The sequence below is a fragment of the Nothobranchius furzeri genome, chromosome 10 (assembly GCF_043380555.1).
Source record: "Nothobranchius furzeri strain GRZ-AD chromosome 10, NfurGRZ-RIMD1, whole genome shotgun sequence".
In the NCBI taxonomy this organism is placed as follows: domain Eukaryota; kingdom Metazoa; phylum Chordata; class Actinopteri; order Cyprinodontiformes; family Nothobranchiidae; genus Nothobranchius; species Nothobranchius furzeri.
The window spans coordinates 34,711,816-34,732,477 of record NC_091750.1 but is presented as its reverse complement, the minus strand read 5'-3'; the positions used below and the strand labels follow the sequence as shown (position 1 = coordinate 34,732,477).

The 20,662-nt window shown below is 43.1% G+C and overlaps 1 protein-coding gene across 1 annotated transcript in view; it reads right to left on the bottom strand.

Annotated features, from left to right (window-relative positions):
* The window catches only part of srrm4 (serine/arginine repetitive matrix 4), a gene marked incomplete in the record, with an annotated part of 71,264 nt that extends 51,212 nt beyond the window's left edge, over positions 1-20,052 (bottom strand). Inside the window, 1 exon segment of the mRNA XM_070555558.1 lies at positions 19,198-20,052. Coding sequence (XP_070411659.1) covers positions 19,198-19,391 — 194 coding nt within the window.
* Positions 20,053-20,662: the final 610 nt, after the last annotated feature.

The following is a 20,662-nucleotide window of genomic DNA, read 5'->3' as shown; positions in this document are numbered from 1 at the left end:
AAAAACTGAATTGAATGGTTCACAAAAAGAGAGAATTTCAAGTAAAAACCTCCTTCTGATAACAAAGACAGAACAGAGAGATTGGTAGATAGATTCCCGGGGTCTAGAGTCTCCTGAGCTGCAAGATTTGAGAATTATCTTGCATTTCTGTAAGAATGGATCCCATCTTCGGTTGGAACAATAAAACAAGACATTTGTAGACGCACCTGAGCCAACAAAGACCCAGGTGATGGAGTGGTCCATATCCTTACGTTCATCAAGAGCAAAGAGGAAACAACCCTGTTCTATCAGCTCTGTAAAACAACTTTTCTCTGTGTGAAAAGCTGGCAGTAGCCGGATATTTGTGCCAGATGGAAACGTTGTCATGCCTCTCCCTTTGTGTTTGAGCCCAACATCTTGATTTTTCTGTTCCGGCTGTGCAACAAAAACAATTAACACGCAGGTTTCCCCGACATGAGAGGGCTGTGGTTTCCAGTACACTGAAAAAAAGAGAATAGTTTACTCAACCTAATTGAATTGCTTTAATTGGTAACAAGCAATTTAATTAAGTTTATCCAACCTAAATTATTACAATTGTACTAATAATTTAATTTGGATAAACTTAATTAAATTGCTTGTTACCAACTGAAGCAATTTTTTAAAAGTTGGATCAACTTTTTTTTACAGTGTATATCCCTAAATGCCTCGTCCTCTCTCCACGGTGACGTGAGACCATTCAGGTGAAAGAACTGAACTTGTGAGCTTTTCACACCTCCTGCCAGTCTGTCACTACGCTGCAAACATCAGTGTTTTTTGTGAGTACACCGTAACACTCATTCCTCCCACACATGTCAAAAATGTTTCTTTAAAACTGACTTGCACCTAAAATAAAGTCATGAAATTGCAAATTCTTCTGCATTTCTCAGATGTGAAACAGACGGCGTCCAACCCTCTGCTGGAGGTGACCCGAGTCCATGCTGGTCCACATGATCGCCACGTCCCGGAGGGGGGTGGGGGGTGGGGGGGGGCTGGTGATCAATGAGGGAGTGACCTTACCCTCCATGCTCACCTTTTTCAAAGTCACATAATAAAGTGGTTCATCTCACTCCCCGTTCGTCCCAGTTATTTAGAGGGCTATCTGAAGGAGTCCATTACCTTTTTATGGAAAGCAGGGCTCATTCAATTTGTTGGCAGCCCAATAAGAAGTTCAGTGCGGATGGATGGATGGCAAGGGGGCTCAAGGGCAAGTGAATTATTCCATTATCTGTAATGTGTGGGAAGGCGAAAGCTGTCAAGGCCCTGGGGGAATTCGTTTACCTGAGTAACCTCTGGTCCTAAGCAAGAAACAGCGAGAGCAAATAAAACAGACTCCTTCGTGTCTATTAGATATTTTAATAAATCATTTAATGCAAGCGTATCACCTTAAGATAAGGAGTTTTTAATTAAGAAATTACGTCTGAAGGTTTGTCCTGCTACAAATGAGTCCAGATTTAAATCTGAACAATTATTATTATAATTAGAATAATCAGAGCATCCAAACACAGCAGGGAGAACTAATACGACACACACCCCGTGAAGTCAAGACGTAATAAACCGCATGAGGTTGATGTGAGGGACAGAAGACAGGAGTGACATTTAAATAAAATATGTCTCAGCCATGTGACTTGAAAGTTTTAACTCAATTAAAGAGTCTTCTTGTGTGTTCGATGCAAATCTCTCCCCAAAGGTCCAAGGGCTTGTTTTGATGGATTCGCCGATTGGGAAATATTGCCGATGTGTGCACTAAGCAACAGAATAAAAAGGTGCAGCAAACGAGGGAATGATGTTTCGAAGCCTAAATCACAAGAAAAATGGAGGTATGACAGCATAGCAGGACCACATGGAAGAGAACGAGAGGAATAGTCAGGGCTAGGGCGAGGGTTAGGCCCTAACAGGAAGATAATCCTAACCTAGCCGTTGAGCAAGACCTGGAAGTATATTTCAGCAACTCATTACCTGGAGCTAACAGTAAGTTCTCACTCGCTCCTTCAGTTCTGATTTCTTTTGCTGACAAATATTTTGATGTTTGTTTCCTTACTGAGCAAAACTAAATTAAATCTACTTTAGGCACTGTACGAAATGCGTCGCCTCTTCATAGCGCAGGTAAACAAGCAATATATTAAAAATCACACATCATTTGCAGGGTGCACTGGGAAATAAGAAGTGTGCAGAAATGAGATCTTATAGCGCGTCGAATGCAAAACCTGTCAACAATTTCAAAAGTAGATTTGAGCCAAAATATATCCTGTTTTCTCGTCGCCGTTCTGGCAAACAGTCCATCGTTAGAGCAAGAAAATCTGTTTAGAAAAAGCTACCTCCAATCTCCTTATTTATTTATTTATTTATCTATTTTGGTCAAACATCATGTAAACACCTTTATCCATCCCGCCTTGCCTGCTGGTGGTGGTCGGTGGGACCGGTCGCTTCTGTCAGTGCGTCCCAGGGCAGCTGTGGCTACACCGTAGCTCATCATCACCAGCGTGTGAATGGGTGAATGACTGATTGTATTGTGAAACGCCTTGGGGGGTTGTACAACCCTAAGAAGACACTATACTAATACAGGCCATTTACCATTTAAAAGGAACTGGCCAGACTCGGCATTAAAATAGTAGAAATGCAGTACAACTACACTTTAGCATCTATATAAACATGTACTCGGTTCAGTTTTTTATTTTGTTAAGGACTTTTGCCATAAACCATTACAGAAAATCCAAATCCTCTCCTCCAGACAGTGAAGAACTGTTTCGCATACGTCACTCCAGCACGTAAAACAAGCTAGCTGTTGATGCTAGTATTGTGAATCACTGTTATTTGTTTACTTTCATGCTCCTAATTATTACGTAAAATTGCGTTTACAGCTGCAGCAAAAGGTCTGAGCCATGTGTCCGTGTCCTACACGCATTTTTAAATAACAGGTCTGATCTAAAATAATAACCTACATCTATAAATCCATCTAGAACCGCACCGCTACTTCTGGACTCCAGACGAGTCCCGTTAGCATGACTGCAGCAACACTGCTAACCGTGTTAGCTCCGGTAAGGAAAGAACAAGTCCTTTGGGAAAGCTACCCCCCCCCCCCCCCCTCCCACACACACACACACAGATATAATCTAAAAGATGACCCCATATCAACAATAAGATCCTCCATGGACCAATAGAACTTCCGTGCCATCCTGGATTAGTGCAAACGAGTCACAATAAGGAGTTACTCCAGCATCAGGAAGATTTATTCTGGTAAATTATCGGTTAAATATTTTTCGGAGTTATATCAATAAATACACACAGCAGTAAAACTGTAGATTACTGAACTATATTGGGACACATGATGGAGCTAAGACCAGCTTGGAGCTCCCTGTGGAGCACAGAAATGAAATATTTAAGAAAAATAAACAAACTGTACCGATTTTGGTTCTGAAGATGAACAGAATCCTCCTCTATGTCCAAATCGGGTCGCAGGTCTTCTGAGTCAAACGGTCTAAAACATGTCTGCACCTCTGGTAGTGATATCCAGCTGGCGGGGTCTGAGTTCAGTTGAACTACTCCGAGAAAAAACAAATCTGACCGACTAGCAGAGGCTTCAGAAGCTACATCTGACTGATGACACAATGTTCTCTGCTATAACGCTAACGCAGGAACACCGGAGTCGGGGTTGTTTACTACAGCTGTTTCAGCAGAGCTCCATGTGAAACCGGAAGTCAGTTTCTGTTTTTCCCGCGCCGGTCACTAACATCAGATTTTCTTACAATTCCAGCCGTCAAAATCCCAAAACCTTTTTCATCTGAGGTTTTAATACTTCTTTACACACGCCATTCAAAGGAAATTTGCCTCTGGCCGATATCATTAAAACTATGGAAGGATCTGCAGATCCTCCACCAGAGGGCAGTAGACTGGTTTAGGAAGAAGGTACTAATCCTGATAAATCTAAAGGCTTTAGGGCCAGGCGTGGTTTGATGACAGCCTCTGAAAATAATCTAAAAGGCTTTATGAAGGTAAGCATAAACAAAACAACACTCATCAAAAATTAAATGACTTACAAAATTTGATTTTACTCCATTCAGGCCTATTTAACTGAGTCTAAATATCATCAGAAACCAATCCAACATCTTCTATTTAAAACCTTCTCATGTTCTGAAGAAATCTTAGTTTTGTGGGATTAGAGGACAGTGCTTTAGGTCAGGATTAGCACTCAGAGCCTACCACAATCACGACCTGGGGGCTAAATGATAGGTTGCTAAACCTTTCCTTAAGCGTGCCTTTTTCCATCTGATGTACTTTAACCTTGGTGGCTGGTGATCAATGATAACGGTCCGTCTGTCAGCGCTGACGGACTGTCCTCTCACCTCAGGTTTATGAGAAAAGATAGGACGCCTGTGAGATTATTTCCAGTACAGCGTAAAACCCTAATCTCCAGTTTGTCTGGGTCCATTCTCAGCAGGCTCGGGCGTTGTTAAGGGCAGTGACAGATCCAGAGAGGAGGACTTGGCTGAAGAAGGAGTAAATATGTCAATCACTTAAAACTCTGAGGGGGATTTTCCTGAAGAGCGAGAAAGAGGCCAACAAGACAATCATCTCCTTTGCTCTCAGACGTCTTTAGATCTAAAGCAAAGTGAAACAAGCGGACGTCTTCTCCCCTCAAATTATCATAATTATTTTAACAAGGAAAGTTTTCTTTTACGTCTTACGCCAACAAATCTTTGAGAAGTACCCCCTTGGTGAAATGCAAAACACAGTGACTTGGTCAAACTTCCAGAACGGTCTTAATAATTTAGCAATCTTCCACAGGAAGAGGATGATTCATACGAGGACAAAGGGTGCAGCGTCGTTGCCCCGGACAGATCAAAGGCAGATCGTTAAACCCGAGCCTTCGCGTGGCGTCAGGTTTGGTTTTCGGCTGTGACTGGATGTCTTTAAACTGTCTTCGGAGTCAAAGAGAGCGCCGAGACAAAGCAATTCCAGCTTTCCCTGCGAGGGCACAGCCGAAGCCCGGTTTGAATTGAATGCCCTGAAATAGCAGTTTAATTATGTGGCTATCTGAGAGGCTTTCATGTTTTCTAAATGAATCAGGGAGGGGAAGATAACCGATTCTTTCACTGATGCAAAAGTGAACGTCGTCCCTCTCCTATCAGGGGTGATAGGAAGCCGCTGAAATTAGCTCGCATTGCTAAGACACTAATTATGTTTCTTATAATTAGGACATCCTCAGATCACCCCAATCCCGCGTGATGGAGTTAATTAGAGGAGGAACTCGAACGCACGGTGTCCACAAAGCACTTCTTCTTCTCTGAGGATGATACGCGTTTTAGTTTTCCCTGACCGGACATCAATTCCTGCTTCGTTAGAAAATAAAGGAGGTTTTACCTCAAAGCGAGGCATTTTACCAGAAATAATGAATCAGCACCAGCGTTTAATGGGTTATACGTCTTCATTTACCCGCATAGCTTCTTAAAATGTGTCTGGATTGTCCCAGTAACGTGAAACCGAACAATGGTTGACGGAGAAAATCTGTCATCGGCTGAATGGGATTGTGATTCATTTTTCTAAGGTTGCCCGTGGTTCATTCATTACAGCCGGTGAATATATGACAGATCGCCTCCACACAATACAGCTGACTTTGAAGGATGAGAGGGAATCAATAAGAACTTAAAAACTTTTGCCAAATTAATTTTTTAAGTGGAAGGAAGAGGTTATTGGGCGTTAATAAGCCTTCACAGCTGAGAGACGACCAGTGTGATCTTGTTCCACGCAGCGTAATAATCTCTGATGGTTTAGGTGTAAAAACTTTTTCATGAATGTAAGATGAGGCCAGCAGCTCGGTTAGAGAGGCATCGCTGTAGGAACACATCATCAACCTGATTTTATGTATTTCTAATGAATAAAAAAATATTCAGTGACAGTCACTTTAGAAACAAGAGCTTGTCAGTTAGTTTTAAAATAATATGTTTAGCATACAGCCAGGTTATCAGAGTTGTTTTTAAAGATTTGCATGGGGGCGCACCTCTATATCTACCTGAGCTCTTCTGATGTCTTCGTTGTTTTAGAGCAGCTGGAACGCTCTGCTTCTGCCGGTCCGATCGGTTCCTCCCATCGAGGTGTTCAAGAGTGAGCTTAAAACTCATTTTTACAAACTTGTTTAGCACAATCTGCACATTAATTTTAGGGTTTTTAAATAGTACTTCTTGTTTTAATTATATTTACTTATTAATGAGTAGACTCCACCTTCAGCAGGCGGGCTGCAGGGAGCCCCAAGATGGCTGTCAGGGTAGAAGAAGAAGAAGAAAATATCATTTCTATAGCGCCTCTCAGGATAAAAATCACGAGACGCTTCACAAAAACAAAAAATGTAAAAATATAAAAAAGCACTTAGAAAATGTTTAAAAATCTATATGGAGAGAGGGTTCGAGACTCGGTTTTTTAAGAAGCGGGTGGATTACAGCGTTCTTAAAGTAAGCAGGGACCTGACCAGAGACCAGAGAAGCATTAATTATAGAGAGCACGCTGGGACCGATGGACTGAAAAGCACTTTTAAACAAAGATGAGGGTAAGATGTGGAGGGGGCATGCAGAGGTCTTCATAGAGTTAACTAGTTTGGTTAACTCAGGCAAAGAAGCAGGAGCAAAGCTATCTAGGATGATGGGCCTGGTTGGAGTCGGGAGAGGCAGCGATAAGGCTGAAGGAGAGATGCTAGATCTAACCTTATTGACTTTGTCCACAAAGAAAGACAGAAAGTTCTCACAGTCTGCAACAGAGTGGATGGAGGCTGTAGGAGAGGCAGGAGAGACGATGCTGCTGATGGTGTTAAACAGCACCTTGGGGTTCCCTTTGCTCTGGGACACCAGGTTGGAGAAATAGGAAACCCTAGTGACTCTGACTGCAGAGTTAAAGGATGTCAGAAGATCCTTTAGGTGCAGCAGATGGACGTGGAGATGGGTTTTCTTCCACAAACGCTCAATTTTTCTGCACTGGCGCTTCAGGCTGCGAAGGCTGTCATTAAACCAGGGAGTAGGGTTCACTGCAGGAACTGATCTGGTTCTGACAGGACAGATGTGGTCCAGAATGGAGAGGCAGTGCTCGTTAAACTGAGAAGTTAAGGAATCTGGGTCGTTATCAGAAGAACAGGGTGGATCAAAAGCAGCAGAAAAATTGCTAGCTGTGCTCTCATTAAGAAAACGAGAACTAACCATACGGCGAGCAGGAGGTGGGGACGCAGAAACTGACAAGTTAAAGAAAATGCAATGGTGATCTGAAATATAAACATCCTCAGGACAAACACTATCCGCATTTAGACTCAGGGGAAAAACAAGGTCTAGAGTGTGTCCCCTGGTGTGTGTGGGGCCAGAAACATGCTGGGTAACGCCGAAGGAGTCCATAAGGCTGGAGAAATTCATGGCAAAGAGATCGGAGGGATCATCAACATGGATGTTAAAGTCACCAACAATCACCAGTCTGGACAGCTTCACAGTGGAGGATAGAAAGTCACTAAACTCCTGAAGGAAAGAACTGTTTGGACCAGGTGGACGATAGACCACAGCACAGTAGAACGGGTCCTTACGCCCGACTTTAATCAGCTGCAGTTCAAAGGAAGCAAAGTGACCAGAGGTTGTAGAGCTACATGGAAGATGGTCTCTGAAAACAACAGCTAGGCCTCCACCACGACCAGAACCCCGGGGCTGGCTAAGAAAAGAATAACCACTCGGGCAGAGTTCAATCAGAGCAGAATAATCAGATGTTTGCTGCCAAACTTCAGTCAGAAACAGAAAATCCAGGTGGCACTAACCCACTGTGGACCTCCCCTTGATTTGTTGTTTAAGTGTCACTTGCCTTGAATGTTGCTTTACTGTCCACCTTGGATCCTCAGGTACTTAAGCTCATCAAACCTGTGTTCCATCAGGCAATCACCTACCTACCTGTGTACTATATCACACCTGTGTCTCATCAGCACATCACACCTATGTCTCATTATGTGATCACACCTGTGTTTCTATCAGATTATCACCCACCTACCTGTGTATATCCCAACAGCGACTCATGTCATCACACCTGTGTCTCATCAGCTGATCCTACCTTTGTCTCATTAGCATATTGCACCTGTGTGTCATCATGACATCACACCATCTCCTTTCATCAGTACGCCCTCCTAGTTTCCAGCTTTCTTGTTACTTCTCCAGTATTTAGTTTATTCCCGTGACCATTTAGTGTTTAAATCTTAAAAATTAGCTACTTGTAGCAGAACCCTCCAGTTTAAGGTGATGTGACCTAAAAATTGCACTCGTCCCCTCAGCAGCATGAAAGTCATTTATCAGCTAAAAATGCTTTTTCTTTTGTTTTTTGTCATTTTTTTCTTCTCGCAACCCCAAATCTGCCTCAGATTTTCTTGCTTTGTCTAGCTTTATACAACCTGCTGTTAGGAACACCAGATCAGTGTATTACACAACAAAAGGTCATTATTTAATCATTTCAGTAATTTACTGACATCACGATCAGAAAGTCTCGGTTAAACCGAACGCCTGTCTTCCCGATGCCCCAGAAGCCTCAATTTATAGGAGTTTCCTGTCATTTTTTGACGTTTCATGTTGGGAAGCGACAGCGAGAGTGAGAGCGAGACACAAAAAAGAAAGTAATGCAGCAGGTGGATAACTTCCTGTATCTCTGATTGGAGATGATGGTTTTTTTTACATCACTTATGCAAATATGGTGGCAATCTGAGATGAGTGGCAGCCCGTCTTTCCTGAAATGTGGATGGGCAAGAAGTGAAAATGAAAAATGGAGGAGGAGGAGGCTGGGACGTGGGAGACACTCAGCCTTGAAATGATTTAATTTAAGTGACGAGGAGTTGACTTTGATAAGTTTCCACTTTAATAATGAAATCCACCACCGCTCCAGGGGTCCAGCTACAAAGAAGAAATAAAAAAGAGACCAACAAGGCTCTCGATGGGAAGCCAAGTTGAAGTTTTCTGCAACTACTGAACTGTAAATAAGGCACTTCTTTAATCATATGAGCTGAATTTGCCGAAGGAAGAGAGACTTTAGCCCAGCTTTCCCTGCTCTGGGATGTGCATGTATACTTCATACAGTCTTGCTTCCGATTCCTGTCATCATGAGTGATTCGAGGCGATAACGGCACATTCCAGCTGGATGTGGCAATAACGATCTCCCCCCCGAAGCACCGCTGATGTTTATACGAGAAAGGCTTTTTCGGCTCCTGTTCAGTTTGCACCACCTGTCACGTTTTATGATTTACACCGAAGCTTTGGGCTGCGACTGACAATAAACACAATAATTATTTCTCTGCTGTCTCCTAAAAAAGGAAACAGAGTTCACTCCTCATAATCCAGTCGTATTTTTAATTATAAATAATGTTTTTATAATCGTGAATGCAAAATTAATTGTTTCATCTTTGATCTCAAAGTTAGCTGCGTTGCATTGAAATGCTAAATAATCGATATCCGGACTCCTAAAAGGATTCAAATGAACCCAAATCAGTTGTTAATATTTTAAAGAGGAATTTAAATCAGAGCCATTCCTACTGAAATCCACTAAAACCCACGTCTGCCTGGAGAATGTACTGATGACTCCACATAGATGCGCTTGGAGACAAATGGGTTCACCTTCTTCTATCAGCTCGGTTGTACTTTATGTTCCAACATACATTAGGATTCAGTTTCATTTGACAAAAACTCTGGAGATGATTTCTATTCCTGGACAGTAAAATGATGTCCGGTAAAATGTAATAACCTTGGCTGCCGATTCGCTCTCACAGCACTCTCCTTTATATCTCGATTTCCTTTCCTCACTCGCTCATCACACCATCATCTCCTGCTTCTTCTCATTTCTCATCTGATTTTGCAGCCGGTTCAGATCAGATTTCCATTTCCTGCTCCAAACTTTTGCTACAAATACAAACATTTCATCTCTACTATTCCTTTAATTTCCTTGCTTAGTTCATAAAAAACTATAAACACCAACCCTTGTCTTAAACTCTGGAAAAAAAAGTCTGTTTTCTTTTGTCACACAGTCATTTGTTTACATTTTGGAGTACTTAGGCCCGTATCTGGAATCAGTTGGAGTTGGAAACACAAAATGAGCTTTTTGCATCAAACTGTGCACTTTTGCACTTGGAACCAAACTGAAAGGACACTCGAGGTACTTCGGCGTCATGCAGTTGGGAATGAATAGCAACATTTTGGCAAAATTTATGCAGCTTTTCTTATAATTTTGTTTAAATTATATTTCGGTTTATTTATTCGGGAGGGACTCGGAGTAGAACCGCTGCTCCTCCGGATCGAAAGGAGCCAGTTGAGGTGGTTTGGGCATCTGGTCAGGATGCCTCCTGGACGCCTCCCTGGGGAGGTGTTTCGGGCATGTCCTGCCGGCAGGAGGCCCCCGGGTCGACCCAGGACACGTTGGAGAGGTTACATCTCCAATCTGGTCCGGGAACGCCTTGGGGTCCTGCCGGAGGAGCTGGTGGAGGTGGCCGGGGAGAGGACGGTCTGGAGCTCCCTAGGTGGGATGCTGCCCCCGCGACCCGGATAAGCGGAGGAAGAAAACGACGAATTTGGTTTATTTGCAATTGATTCTTAAAAAGTATTTTAACCTACAGTTGTCTCAGTTTTGTTGCACTTTTTGAAGGCGACACCTTGAGACTCTGAGAGAGCGGATTTATTAGTTCCAAACGTCCTGCAGCTCATACGAGAAAAGTAAAGGTGCATTATGTAGAAAAGAAGTAAATATGACATTCTGTGGTAAAACTTGGTTACTGCAACTTTAAACAACTCTGGAGCTTTTTGCTCAAAAAATTACGAATGTCTGCTCTGCAGCATTAGCTCGCAGGAGGCACGGCAACCCCACGCTCACTGATGGTAAACAGTAGTTCTGTCCGTCCTTCCGTTGTTCTAAAAGTAGAAAAACTGAGAATCCAGCCAGCTGGGTATGAAACACGCTTCAGCATTACCTTCCTTCCATTGAGTAACAAAAATAACTAAATGTTTTAAAAAATGTAAGTTTTTGAAAAATGCAAGTGCAGAAAAACTTTTCTTGCTCTGTAAAAAAAAAATCAAGTCTCTACATGTCGGAACATTTTATACACTGATTATAATTTCCTCTTATTTCTGTTTCATTTCATTTTAATTATTTTTGCAGGGTCTATACTCAAATTAATGAGGCCGTGCACAGACACACACACTAACATTATGATCCAACTCAACTCAATTTACTATGTTAATGGAGTTAAATGCCACGAGTCTTTCCAAATGTCAGCGTGTTGCATTTTCACACTAAACAAACGCAGCAGATCCATGAACCAGCAGCTCAGTGGACGATACCGTCATGCTCTGCGTTCCCCTCGTGTGTCCCCTCATGCTTCCCCAGCCCACGCCAGGCTTCCCTCGTGTTTCAAGGTTCAAGGTCGTCTTTATTAATCCCCAAGGGGGTAATTGAACTGCCTTGGACACGTAAAGAAAAAATAAATAAAAATACAACAACAACATGCACACACACGCAACAAAACATTCACTGGACACTGCTTTAAGCCACAACCATGATAGAAATATCAAATATACAATCATAACGAGGCAACGAGGCGTTAACATTCACCCTCCTAGTCACTCCCTCTTAGTTCTTAGTTCCTAGTCCTCCTCCCCCCTCCAGTCATTAGTTGTTTATCTTTGCCCTTAGTCTTTAGGTTTAGTTATTTAGTGTTTTATAGGTGATGGTTTATCGTCCCCTCTGCTTAGTTCTTTCCCAGTTTAGTTTATTGATGGCACCTGCCTCCCCTCTAGACCTCACTCCTCACACCTGCTCCCCTGATTGCTCCCCTCCGTGGTTAAAAACCGTGTCTTGTCCCTCGGTGCTGGTTGGTCCATTGTCAGCGTTGTTCTGTCCTCCTCAGGAACTCCAGGTTCTTGCTCACGGATGAGCTTTCGTTTTTGTAGTTAAGTTATTCCTGGATTTCCGGTTTGGCTTCCTGCCTTTGGATATTCACCCATCACCCTAAATAACGGATTTTGTTTTCTACAACCGCTCCTGCCTCGTGTGATCTGGTGTTCTGCATTTCCGGGTCCTAACCTCCTGCGCTCAACGTGACGGATACAATTTATAATAAAACGATATAATATGATGCATGGTAACATTATAAATACCAAACTGACCTCATTAACTACGTCTGTTACATTCCCTCTGCCACTTCTCTCCCTTTTGTCACTAATGACTAGAAACTCTTTGCAGACTAAAGTGAGTTTTACTGAATTAACACTTCAACTTTAGCTTTTTGGAGTTTCATTGCATGTGACCCATTTAAATCTGTCTTTCATTGTTTGTTTTGCATAAAAAATGAATTTAACTTTTGCACCAAGCTGAAGGACGTCCCTCACCTCCTCTTCAGCAGCTGAAGACGACTTTGTCTGCAGAAACGGATGTTTGCTGCTTGTTTTATTCTTTAATAGTTCCACCACTGGCGCTTTAAGGCTGACACTAAAGGACACACTGTGCATATCTCAGAGACACCGGGGGTTTGCAGCTATTTGAATGAGAAAAGATTGAAGATAAAATAAATCTTTGCTTTGCTTCTCAGGGGAGGCCGATTGAAGTTTAATGATCAGACCGGTGTGAAAATGTGAAAATCTTCAGATTAAATGGTCTATAAAAACCCTCAGGATATCACGAGTAAAGGTTATACTGCACAAGACGTGGTCGTTGTCAGAAAAATGGATTTAGGCATGAAGTTAAAAACAATGAGTTGTTCTTTTGGACAACTGTGAGGGTCTGCTGTGCCACCAGGCAAACAAGAACGCCTGCCAGGCCAAGAAGAAAGTTTTAAATGTCAAAAACACAAAAGTCTTATCTTAAACATCTTTAACTATTGTAAGAGCCACCAGAAACATCCTTTTGTTTTAATTCAGGTCAGCTTTTGAGACTTGCCGTGATTTTATTCATGATTTTTAGCATTCTTCCCCCACAAAAGCCACCAGACCATGAAATCCTGGGGGTTTTCTTACAAAAATAATAACTAATTTACAACAAAACCTCTCCTATGAAACAGAATTTAAAAATAAAAAGGATTTTAGTTTGAGTTGCTTATGAAAAGGTTGTTTTATGTAAAGAAAAGTTGTGTTTTTATCTGGGAGTCTGAGTTTTTGGTCACAAATGAACCAAAAAAACAAACATTTATTGTCAAAAGTTCTCTTTTATTGCCGTTTAACATCATGTCCTAGTCTACACAAGTAAAATATGCCTGGGCTACTAAAAATGTCTTCCAGTCGGGAGAATTCACAGATGGTGGTGGCTGCAGGTGGAAGTCAGCACGTCATGCTTTCTTCCTGACAAGCAGAGGTGGACCTGGCTGAGGAAACGTGTGATCCCTGAGGGGGAATTTCACAGCAGCTCGGAGCGAATCCTTGAAGGAAGCAGTTAACATTCAGCTCTTCACTTTGATCTCCAGGAACGCTGCTGCAGCTGCCGCTGTTGCTCTGAATCCCACTCATATGTGTCCGTCTCCAGATGTCGTCTGACAATATGTAACTTAGGAGGTTTGTGCTAATTTTTCTTTGTTCAGAGTCAAATAGAGGTGAAACTGAGGCTCTTATACATTTATTATGACTTCTTTATTGTATTAAAGGAAACAAGTGGAAGGTGACAAAAGTCAGGCCAAGAGTATTTTCTACCTAAAGGTATACTTTGCTCATAGTTTCAATACATTAGCAGTACTGTCTAGTATGAAGTAATGCCTTGAGTCTTTTTTTGTGGGGGGAAAAAGCTCTGGTGCTCCTGTTTCCTTACTCATTAATATTCATATATGCAAACGTCTTGTCTCTGATTGGTTAACAGCAGCGCCACTCTTCCACTGCCTTCGTTCGTTCTTCTTTCTTGGTTAAAAAATGTGATATTGATGTTTTAGCTCCACAAACACCACCAGCCTGAACATGTTCCGACAGGTTGCTAATGCTAATGGTTAGCTTCTACTAGCTGAAACACACTCAGCTCTCTCCTTCTGCAGCCAAGCCAAGGTGGGTGGGGCCATGAATACAAAGATCCCAGCGACATAGAAGAAACTGCTTTCTCCGATTGCTTTCTCGTCTATTTCCTTTCCTCAGCTAATGCGAGTGATGAGGGTTGGAGAAGATCCTCAGCTAATGCGAGTGATGAGGGTTGGAGAAGATCCTCAGCTAATGCGAGTGATGAGGGTTGGAGAAGGTCCTCATGATCAGCATGCATGTGGAATTTGGAGCAAACAATTGGATTTCAAAAAGAACAAGTGTTGCACAGTTTCTCGGAGAGCGAGACCTGACAGTGACAGTGTGTGGTTTTCCTGGCGATAGGGGGCAGTACATATCTAAATCAACGTAAGTAAGCGATATTTTTGTGTTCAAGTAAGACCTTACCAACAGATGCCCATTAGGGTCAAAAATCCCTGGGAGCGCAACCTCCAGCAAAACAACAAGCACATCAGACTCCCTTTCATCACTGGCAACAGGTGTAGAGGTAAATGTGTAAAACAACGTTTATGAATAGCGAAAATTTAGCAACCGTTTGTTACAAATCAGTAAATGTATTTTGTCCTTACAGGCTCCCGTAGAAAGAAATACTGTGTCGCTCCCATATATTTTAAACCCAATTTTCATGATTATGTAAAAACTACACATTGTCTCTTTAAAAGCACATTCCTATTTGAAACTGAAATACATCCTAAGATCGTACTGACATCATGCTCAGTTACCTGTAGAAACGCTGTCGGGCTCTCCACAAAGTACTTTGTTACGGATTAGTCCTCTGTGTCATGGTCTGCGTCCTGCGTCCCCCTCATGTGTCTCCTTGTGTTCTCCAGCCCACTCCAGGTTTTCCCCTTAGGTGTTCTTCGTTGGTTTATGTGCCCCTTTAGGTCTCCAGCTCCCTCCAGGTTTCCCTCAGGTAGTGTTTTCTGATGCAGTAATCCCATCCCTGTTGGTGTTTTTCTTCTGGTGTCTTGTTTTCAGGTTTTCAGGAGTTTACTCATCTGTAGATTCATTTTACCTAGTCAGTTTTCCCCACTCAGTTAATTGGTCTCACCTGATCCCTTCTGATTACTCCCCACACACCTGTCACCCGTCTCCCTGATTGTTTCCCTTTGTGTATAAAACCCTGTCTGCGTCTCAATGTATTGTCGGTCCATTGTTTGTGTCAGCGTTGTCTCGCCCCTCCCCTCCCCTCCCCTTTTTACTCATTTTAAACATATTTTTAAGCATTTTTTATAATCTACTTTATATTTATAATTTTTGGTTTGGGAAGCACCTCGTGATTTCTATCATGAGAGGCTCTATATGAAAGATCGTTTTCTTTCTTTTTTTCTTTTAACCTGTTTATTCTTAGAATGTTAATCCCACCAGACGGATGTCATGGCTTCTGAAGAGTCACTTTGAATTTTGGATGATTTTAAATATCAAAATCAAACATTCAAACAAAGGAAGATGCGTAGCTTTTAAAGTACTTAAGTACTATCCCGCTCTTCAGCCCTACTGGTTGAAAGTGGAATTACACCTGCTACAGCCTTCTGTAGCTAATGCTAACAATGAGCTAACACTAATATAAGCCTACTATAGGGAGCCTAAGTCTCCTCCCTTTCCGGTCAGCTCACGGGTTCCCAGAAGAACAAAAAAATGAATGCAAGTCAACGGGGCTAAAAACGCTATTTTCTAATCCGCTTTGCCGTACGCCCTGGATCGCACGTTTTACTGCAATCTAAATGAAAATTAATGATGGGTGTTTCGACCATGCCAGTCACGTACTTTGAGATTTATCAGCTTGTAAAAGTTCGTAATTAGCATGACTACAAACTAGAATTCGGCACGTCGCATATGTGACATCACCACATAATCTCCTCTCCCCTAGCGTAGCTGCTACTTACCACATGACCAGAGTTATGGTGGTTCTTTCCTCCTGTGGGAAGTTTGCTGAACTTACAGCACTTTTTCCTCAGCTTTCTCCGTGTCTGGTTTGATGACGTCACTTTCGTGAAGCGCATTTGTAGTCCTGGACTTATTTTCACACATAACCTAAAATATTGTTAGAAAATAAGCGCATTCTTGTTATCAAAACGCTTCTTTAAAATTCACGGACATCACGTGTGAAATCCATGGCACAAAACAAGCGGAATTAGAAAATGGCGTTTTTAGCTCCATTGACTTGCATTAATTTTTTCGTTCTTCGGGGACCCGTGGTGCGGAAGTAGGTGGGCGTGACTTAGGCTCCCTATACTAAAATAAACCGTGAAGTAAAAAGATCCAAACTGTCCAGTAGCAACAAAGCTAGGTCACTATCAGTCTGTGCTTTTGTAGCCTCCGTTAGCATCCTCAGACTACTGTAGACCGCACTGACGTTTTCTCCAGTTTTAGCTCTTTGCTTCGCCTCCAAAGACATTACTCTGTTACTTCCAGGCTCCGCCACGATGCCAATAAAAAAGGAAATCTCTTTTTTTTTCTTCTTGTGCTTTTCATTGATGATCGGCAAACTGCTAAAGCTAACTGCTAGCATAACAGCTAAACAATTGCTAAAACAAGTAAAGAGTGCGATTTTTGGTCAGCAGGGGGCTGCAGTGGAGTCAGATATGATAAGTTGTCTATAAAATACTTATTGTTGCTTCTTGTGGCTAAACTCAGCAGCTTCGTTAAGTTTGTTTTGTCTTTTCAGATCCTTAAAGGTAAACTTTACTCACATTTAATAGCTTTGCAGTGGTTTCAAGAAGGAATCTAGGAGGAGGAAACTCAGATTGACAGATTATAATCAGAAATGATGAGTAGAAAAGGGCTTCTCAGTGAACCTGCTATTTAAAGTGCTCAGATTTTTATGGTTAGGTGAAAAATAAAACAAAAACGTCAGTGGAGAAGCTGTAAATGTGACCGTGAAAAACAGTTTTAGCAGAAATTAGACCAAGCAGTCAGTTTTAAAGCTGCTGCTGGATTTCTCTGTTTTTTTTCTTTTTTCCCCAACCTGCTGCATGCTCCCTCTGGTGCTGTCATTGTACAAGCCCCCCAACCCCCCCGTGCTCCTCTTCCTCATTAAACCAGCATCTGCTGAGGCAAGAGGCCTGAAACCCCCACCATGCACGCACCCACCCCCCACCCCACCACAGACTCTCGTGCTTGCCATCTGCCACTGACTTGGACAAGACCCGACCACCTAAACAGCTCCACCATCCACACACCCTCATTTAAAACACTCAAGTTACTGGAACACATCCCCCACCACACACACACACACACACACACACACACACACACACACACACACACACACACACACACACACACACACACTGACTCTAAACTCAGACTGGAGTTAGTCAATGTCGTTTTAACAAGAAGCCTCCCCCACGGACAAAAGAAACTAGTAAGCTAATGAAACTGAGAGCGATGTCAACCAGCTGCATCTGTCTTAGACCGAAGAGGAGGAGACTAGCAGGACAGAGGCCCAACAGCAAGCTCTAATTAGTCCTCTGTGGCCATCGGGTCCCTCCAGCTCTTTATTTTAAGAGGAAAGGGAGTTAGGAGGGAAATCCGAGGAGAGACAAGGACAGTGCAGAGAAAAGACTGATTGAAGATGAAACATCTCCCTGTGGCTCCTGTCTCCTCTCTTCTTGTTGTACACGATGCCCTCTCACTCTCTCTGCATTTGTTCATCGCCCCCAGTCAGTGAATAACAATGTTTCCTCACGGAGAAAAACAGGCAGAGGAGCAAGCCCGGGGCAATAAATTCAGATTGTCCGAGCGTTCCCAAGTCCCTCTCCGCTCTGGAAAAGCCCACACAGTCTCCTCCTATATCCTCGGGATGCTGTGTTGGCTTTTTTGGGCTTTTATTTACAACATGGATCACCACATTTCCCCATCTTGTAAACAACCCTGAGCCTAATGAGACACAAACATTAGACCACTGGGACGCTTGCTTTTGTCTCTCTGCACCATCCGGGCGAGTTAGCAACATCGGATGTGCTCCCTGGGGACGTTGGCTCCAGCCTGCCATCGTCGTCAGCGTCACCCAAACAGCGCCCGTGGACGGGAGAAGCCACTCGAGGAGAGATTCCCTCTCAGAGGAGCTAAAGTGGAAGAGACAGCTCCAGAGTCTCCGGCTATTTCAAACAGGGCTGCTCAGTCGTGTTTCTTTATTCTTCTTTTTGGAGGTCCGTGAACTTAATTTCTCTTTTGTTTTGCAGACTCTCCCAAATGGACTCAGATTTGTGCCTGAGTGACTCTATTTAGTTAAACTGCACACTATAAAGGCATGTTTGATTATAAAATCAGTTTTTAGGTCAGATCAGAACCCAGTAAACTCGTTCATGACCGACCCATGAGCAGCATTATAGATCTGCAGTAATAGAAGCCATTAAAGACACGCTACGCAGTTCAGTGTGTCGCTCACCGACTGCTGATGCTGGGTGAAATGGGCCGTTCTAATCCGCAATAACATAGCTAATTTCACCTAGAAAAAGGTTGATAGTGAGTCTCATTCAAAGGTCACTGGACCGAGCTGAAGCGTGCTCGCTCACGTTTCACTCAACGATATTTTCACCCTGTGTTTTTGGAAGCATTTGTTTTTTTATGCAAGGGAGAAGAGATGTAACTGAAGCAGACAAGAGGATCTCTAGGTTTTTGATTGTGCAGACCAAAGAGGAGCAACAATAAAATCAAGAGAAAGCAGGGGATAGGGCTTCAGACGTTCCTCCTCAGCCATCAAGGCTGCTGTGTTACAGCTGACCTTTGGCTGGACGGATGGAGGTGTCACAGCAGACGTGTAGCGTGTTGCTCCTCAGACGGAGAGGAGAACAGACACGTCTGACGTTACAGGGAGAAGGATGCTGTCGCATGACCTTTAAGGAGGACACCCAGCCACCTGTGATCGGGTCGCCTGCCACCAGCAGGTACACGCTGACGACAGGACGAAGATTATCCTCAACTTTTCACACAGAACTCTGGTTGCATCACATCGGACTCTTTTATCTTCTTCTAAACAGCAGCCACGTCCTTCATCCTCTAAGTAATGCTTTTTAAACATCTGACTGACAACTATCCGCTCAGTCCGACCCATTCAAATTTCAAGGCAGATTTTAGTGTGAAAACTGGTAAAACCTTAAATTAGGAAACGAGGCAGAGTTGGAAACACACGCCCCTAAACCTTCACTTGTTGACTGAGATTGACACGGATTCAGAAAGCAGAACTCACTCAGCGACTCGGCGGCGGGCGGTGATGCTCGCCACGATCACGCTCTCTGGTCTAGGAGTGGCCACAGCCTTGAAAGTCCCTTTCCAGAACTTCTCAAACAGCTGCTTTTCTCTCAGCTTCTGCAGGCTGGCGGTGGTGTTCGGCGATCCCAGCGGTCCGGATGGATCGCTGCGGTCAAGCTGAAGTGGCTGCATTTTTTATTGCTGATCTCCAAACTCGATCTGCTTCAGTCCCTCATCAAACACCTGCTCCTCGCTCTCCTGAAAGCCCAGGATTCCTCGCTCAGGAACTGTCCAAGTACTGAATCACAGCGAGCAGAGCGCAGCGGGCTGTTTCTACCCGCCTCTCCTCTCTGCGGCGGGTCAACGTGCCAGCGTGTCTGTCTGCTCTCAGCCTGGGGAGAAGGACAAAAGCTGACCCGCTCCAGCTGGAGGCTTGGTATTGTTCCCGAGGATGAGGAGGGGTGAGGAGGATCGGGTTTCCTCCTCCTCTGTCACATCTGCTGCTCTTTGGGATGGGGTCCGGTGTTGGGAGCTGGAGCTGGAGAGCTCCCGTTCCGTCACTCAGACTGAAATATTCCTTTGGATGGTTTGTCAGAAGGAGTTAGTGGTTTTCTTCCTCTAGTGTTTTGCCGTGAGGAGACGGTTCACCATCACGCATGTCAGCTGAGCGAGTGATGAAGCGAGTGCTGCAGCGTGTCTGAGGGCAGGTTTGAGTGAGTTGGAGAGACTGTGTGTGTGTGTGTGTGTGTGTGTGTGGCGGTGTGTGTGAAGAGCTCAGCTGAGAGCGGCTTGTTTTGTTTCTGCATCTGTGACGTCAGAAATGGGGGCGGGACTCTGGAGGAGGGCCACCGCTGTGTGTGTGTGTGTGTGTGTGTGTGTGTGTGTGTGTGTGTGTTGTATTATTTAGCTTTACCCTACCATGTGTTTGGCTACTTTTTGCTTTTAACAGTTTGCCATACTTAGGTTTCTGTTGGTTTTCAATTTCAAATACTTTTTCTTTAGATTTGCTTTTGTCTTATAGGGCAATACTTTTTTCAATTGTTTAAGTTATTTTAATTTTTCTTAATAATATGTGTTTGAAATCAAGAATTTGGAGAATTTGTCATTTTCTAAAATGTTGTTTTAGCATTTTTAAAGTAATGGCTGACTTGATTTGTCTCAGTAACAGATGATAAAGTCCGAGTGGATTTGAACCGGAACTGACTCGAGCCCCCAGGTGCACCTTTCAGTTAAAAAGCACAACCATCCATCACAACCAGAAATAAAGCTACAACGTAAACAAAAGTATCATCGGCAAAGCAACAAGTTCACAGAGCCGCTGAACATGTTTAAGTTTAGCATATTTAAAGAAATTTTAACAAATTTATCATCTTTTCTATTTTCTTAACATTATTCCATTATTCCATTATTCCATGGGGCTCCTCAGAAACATGTAGATGCTACTTTTGTTGGCTTTAATAATG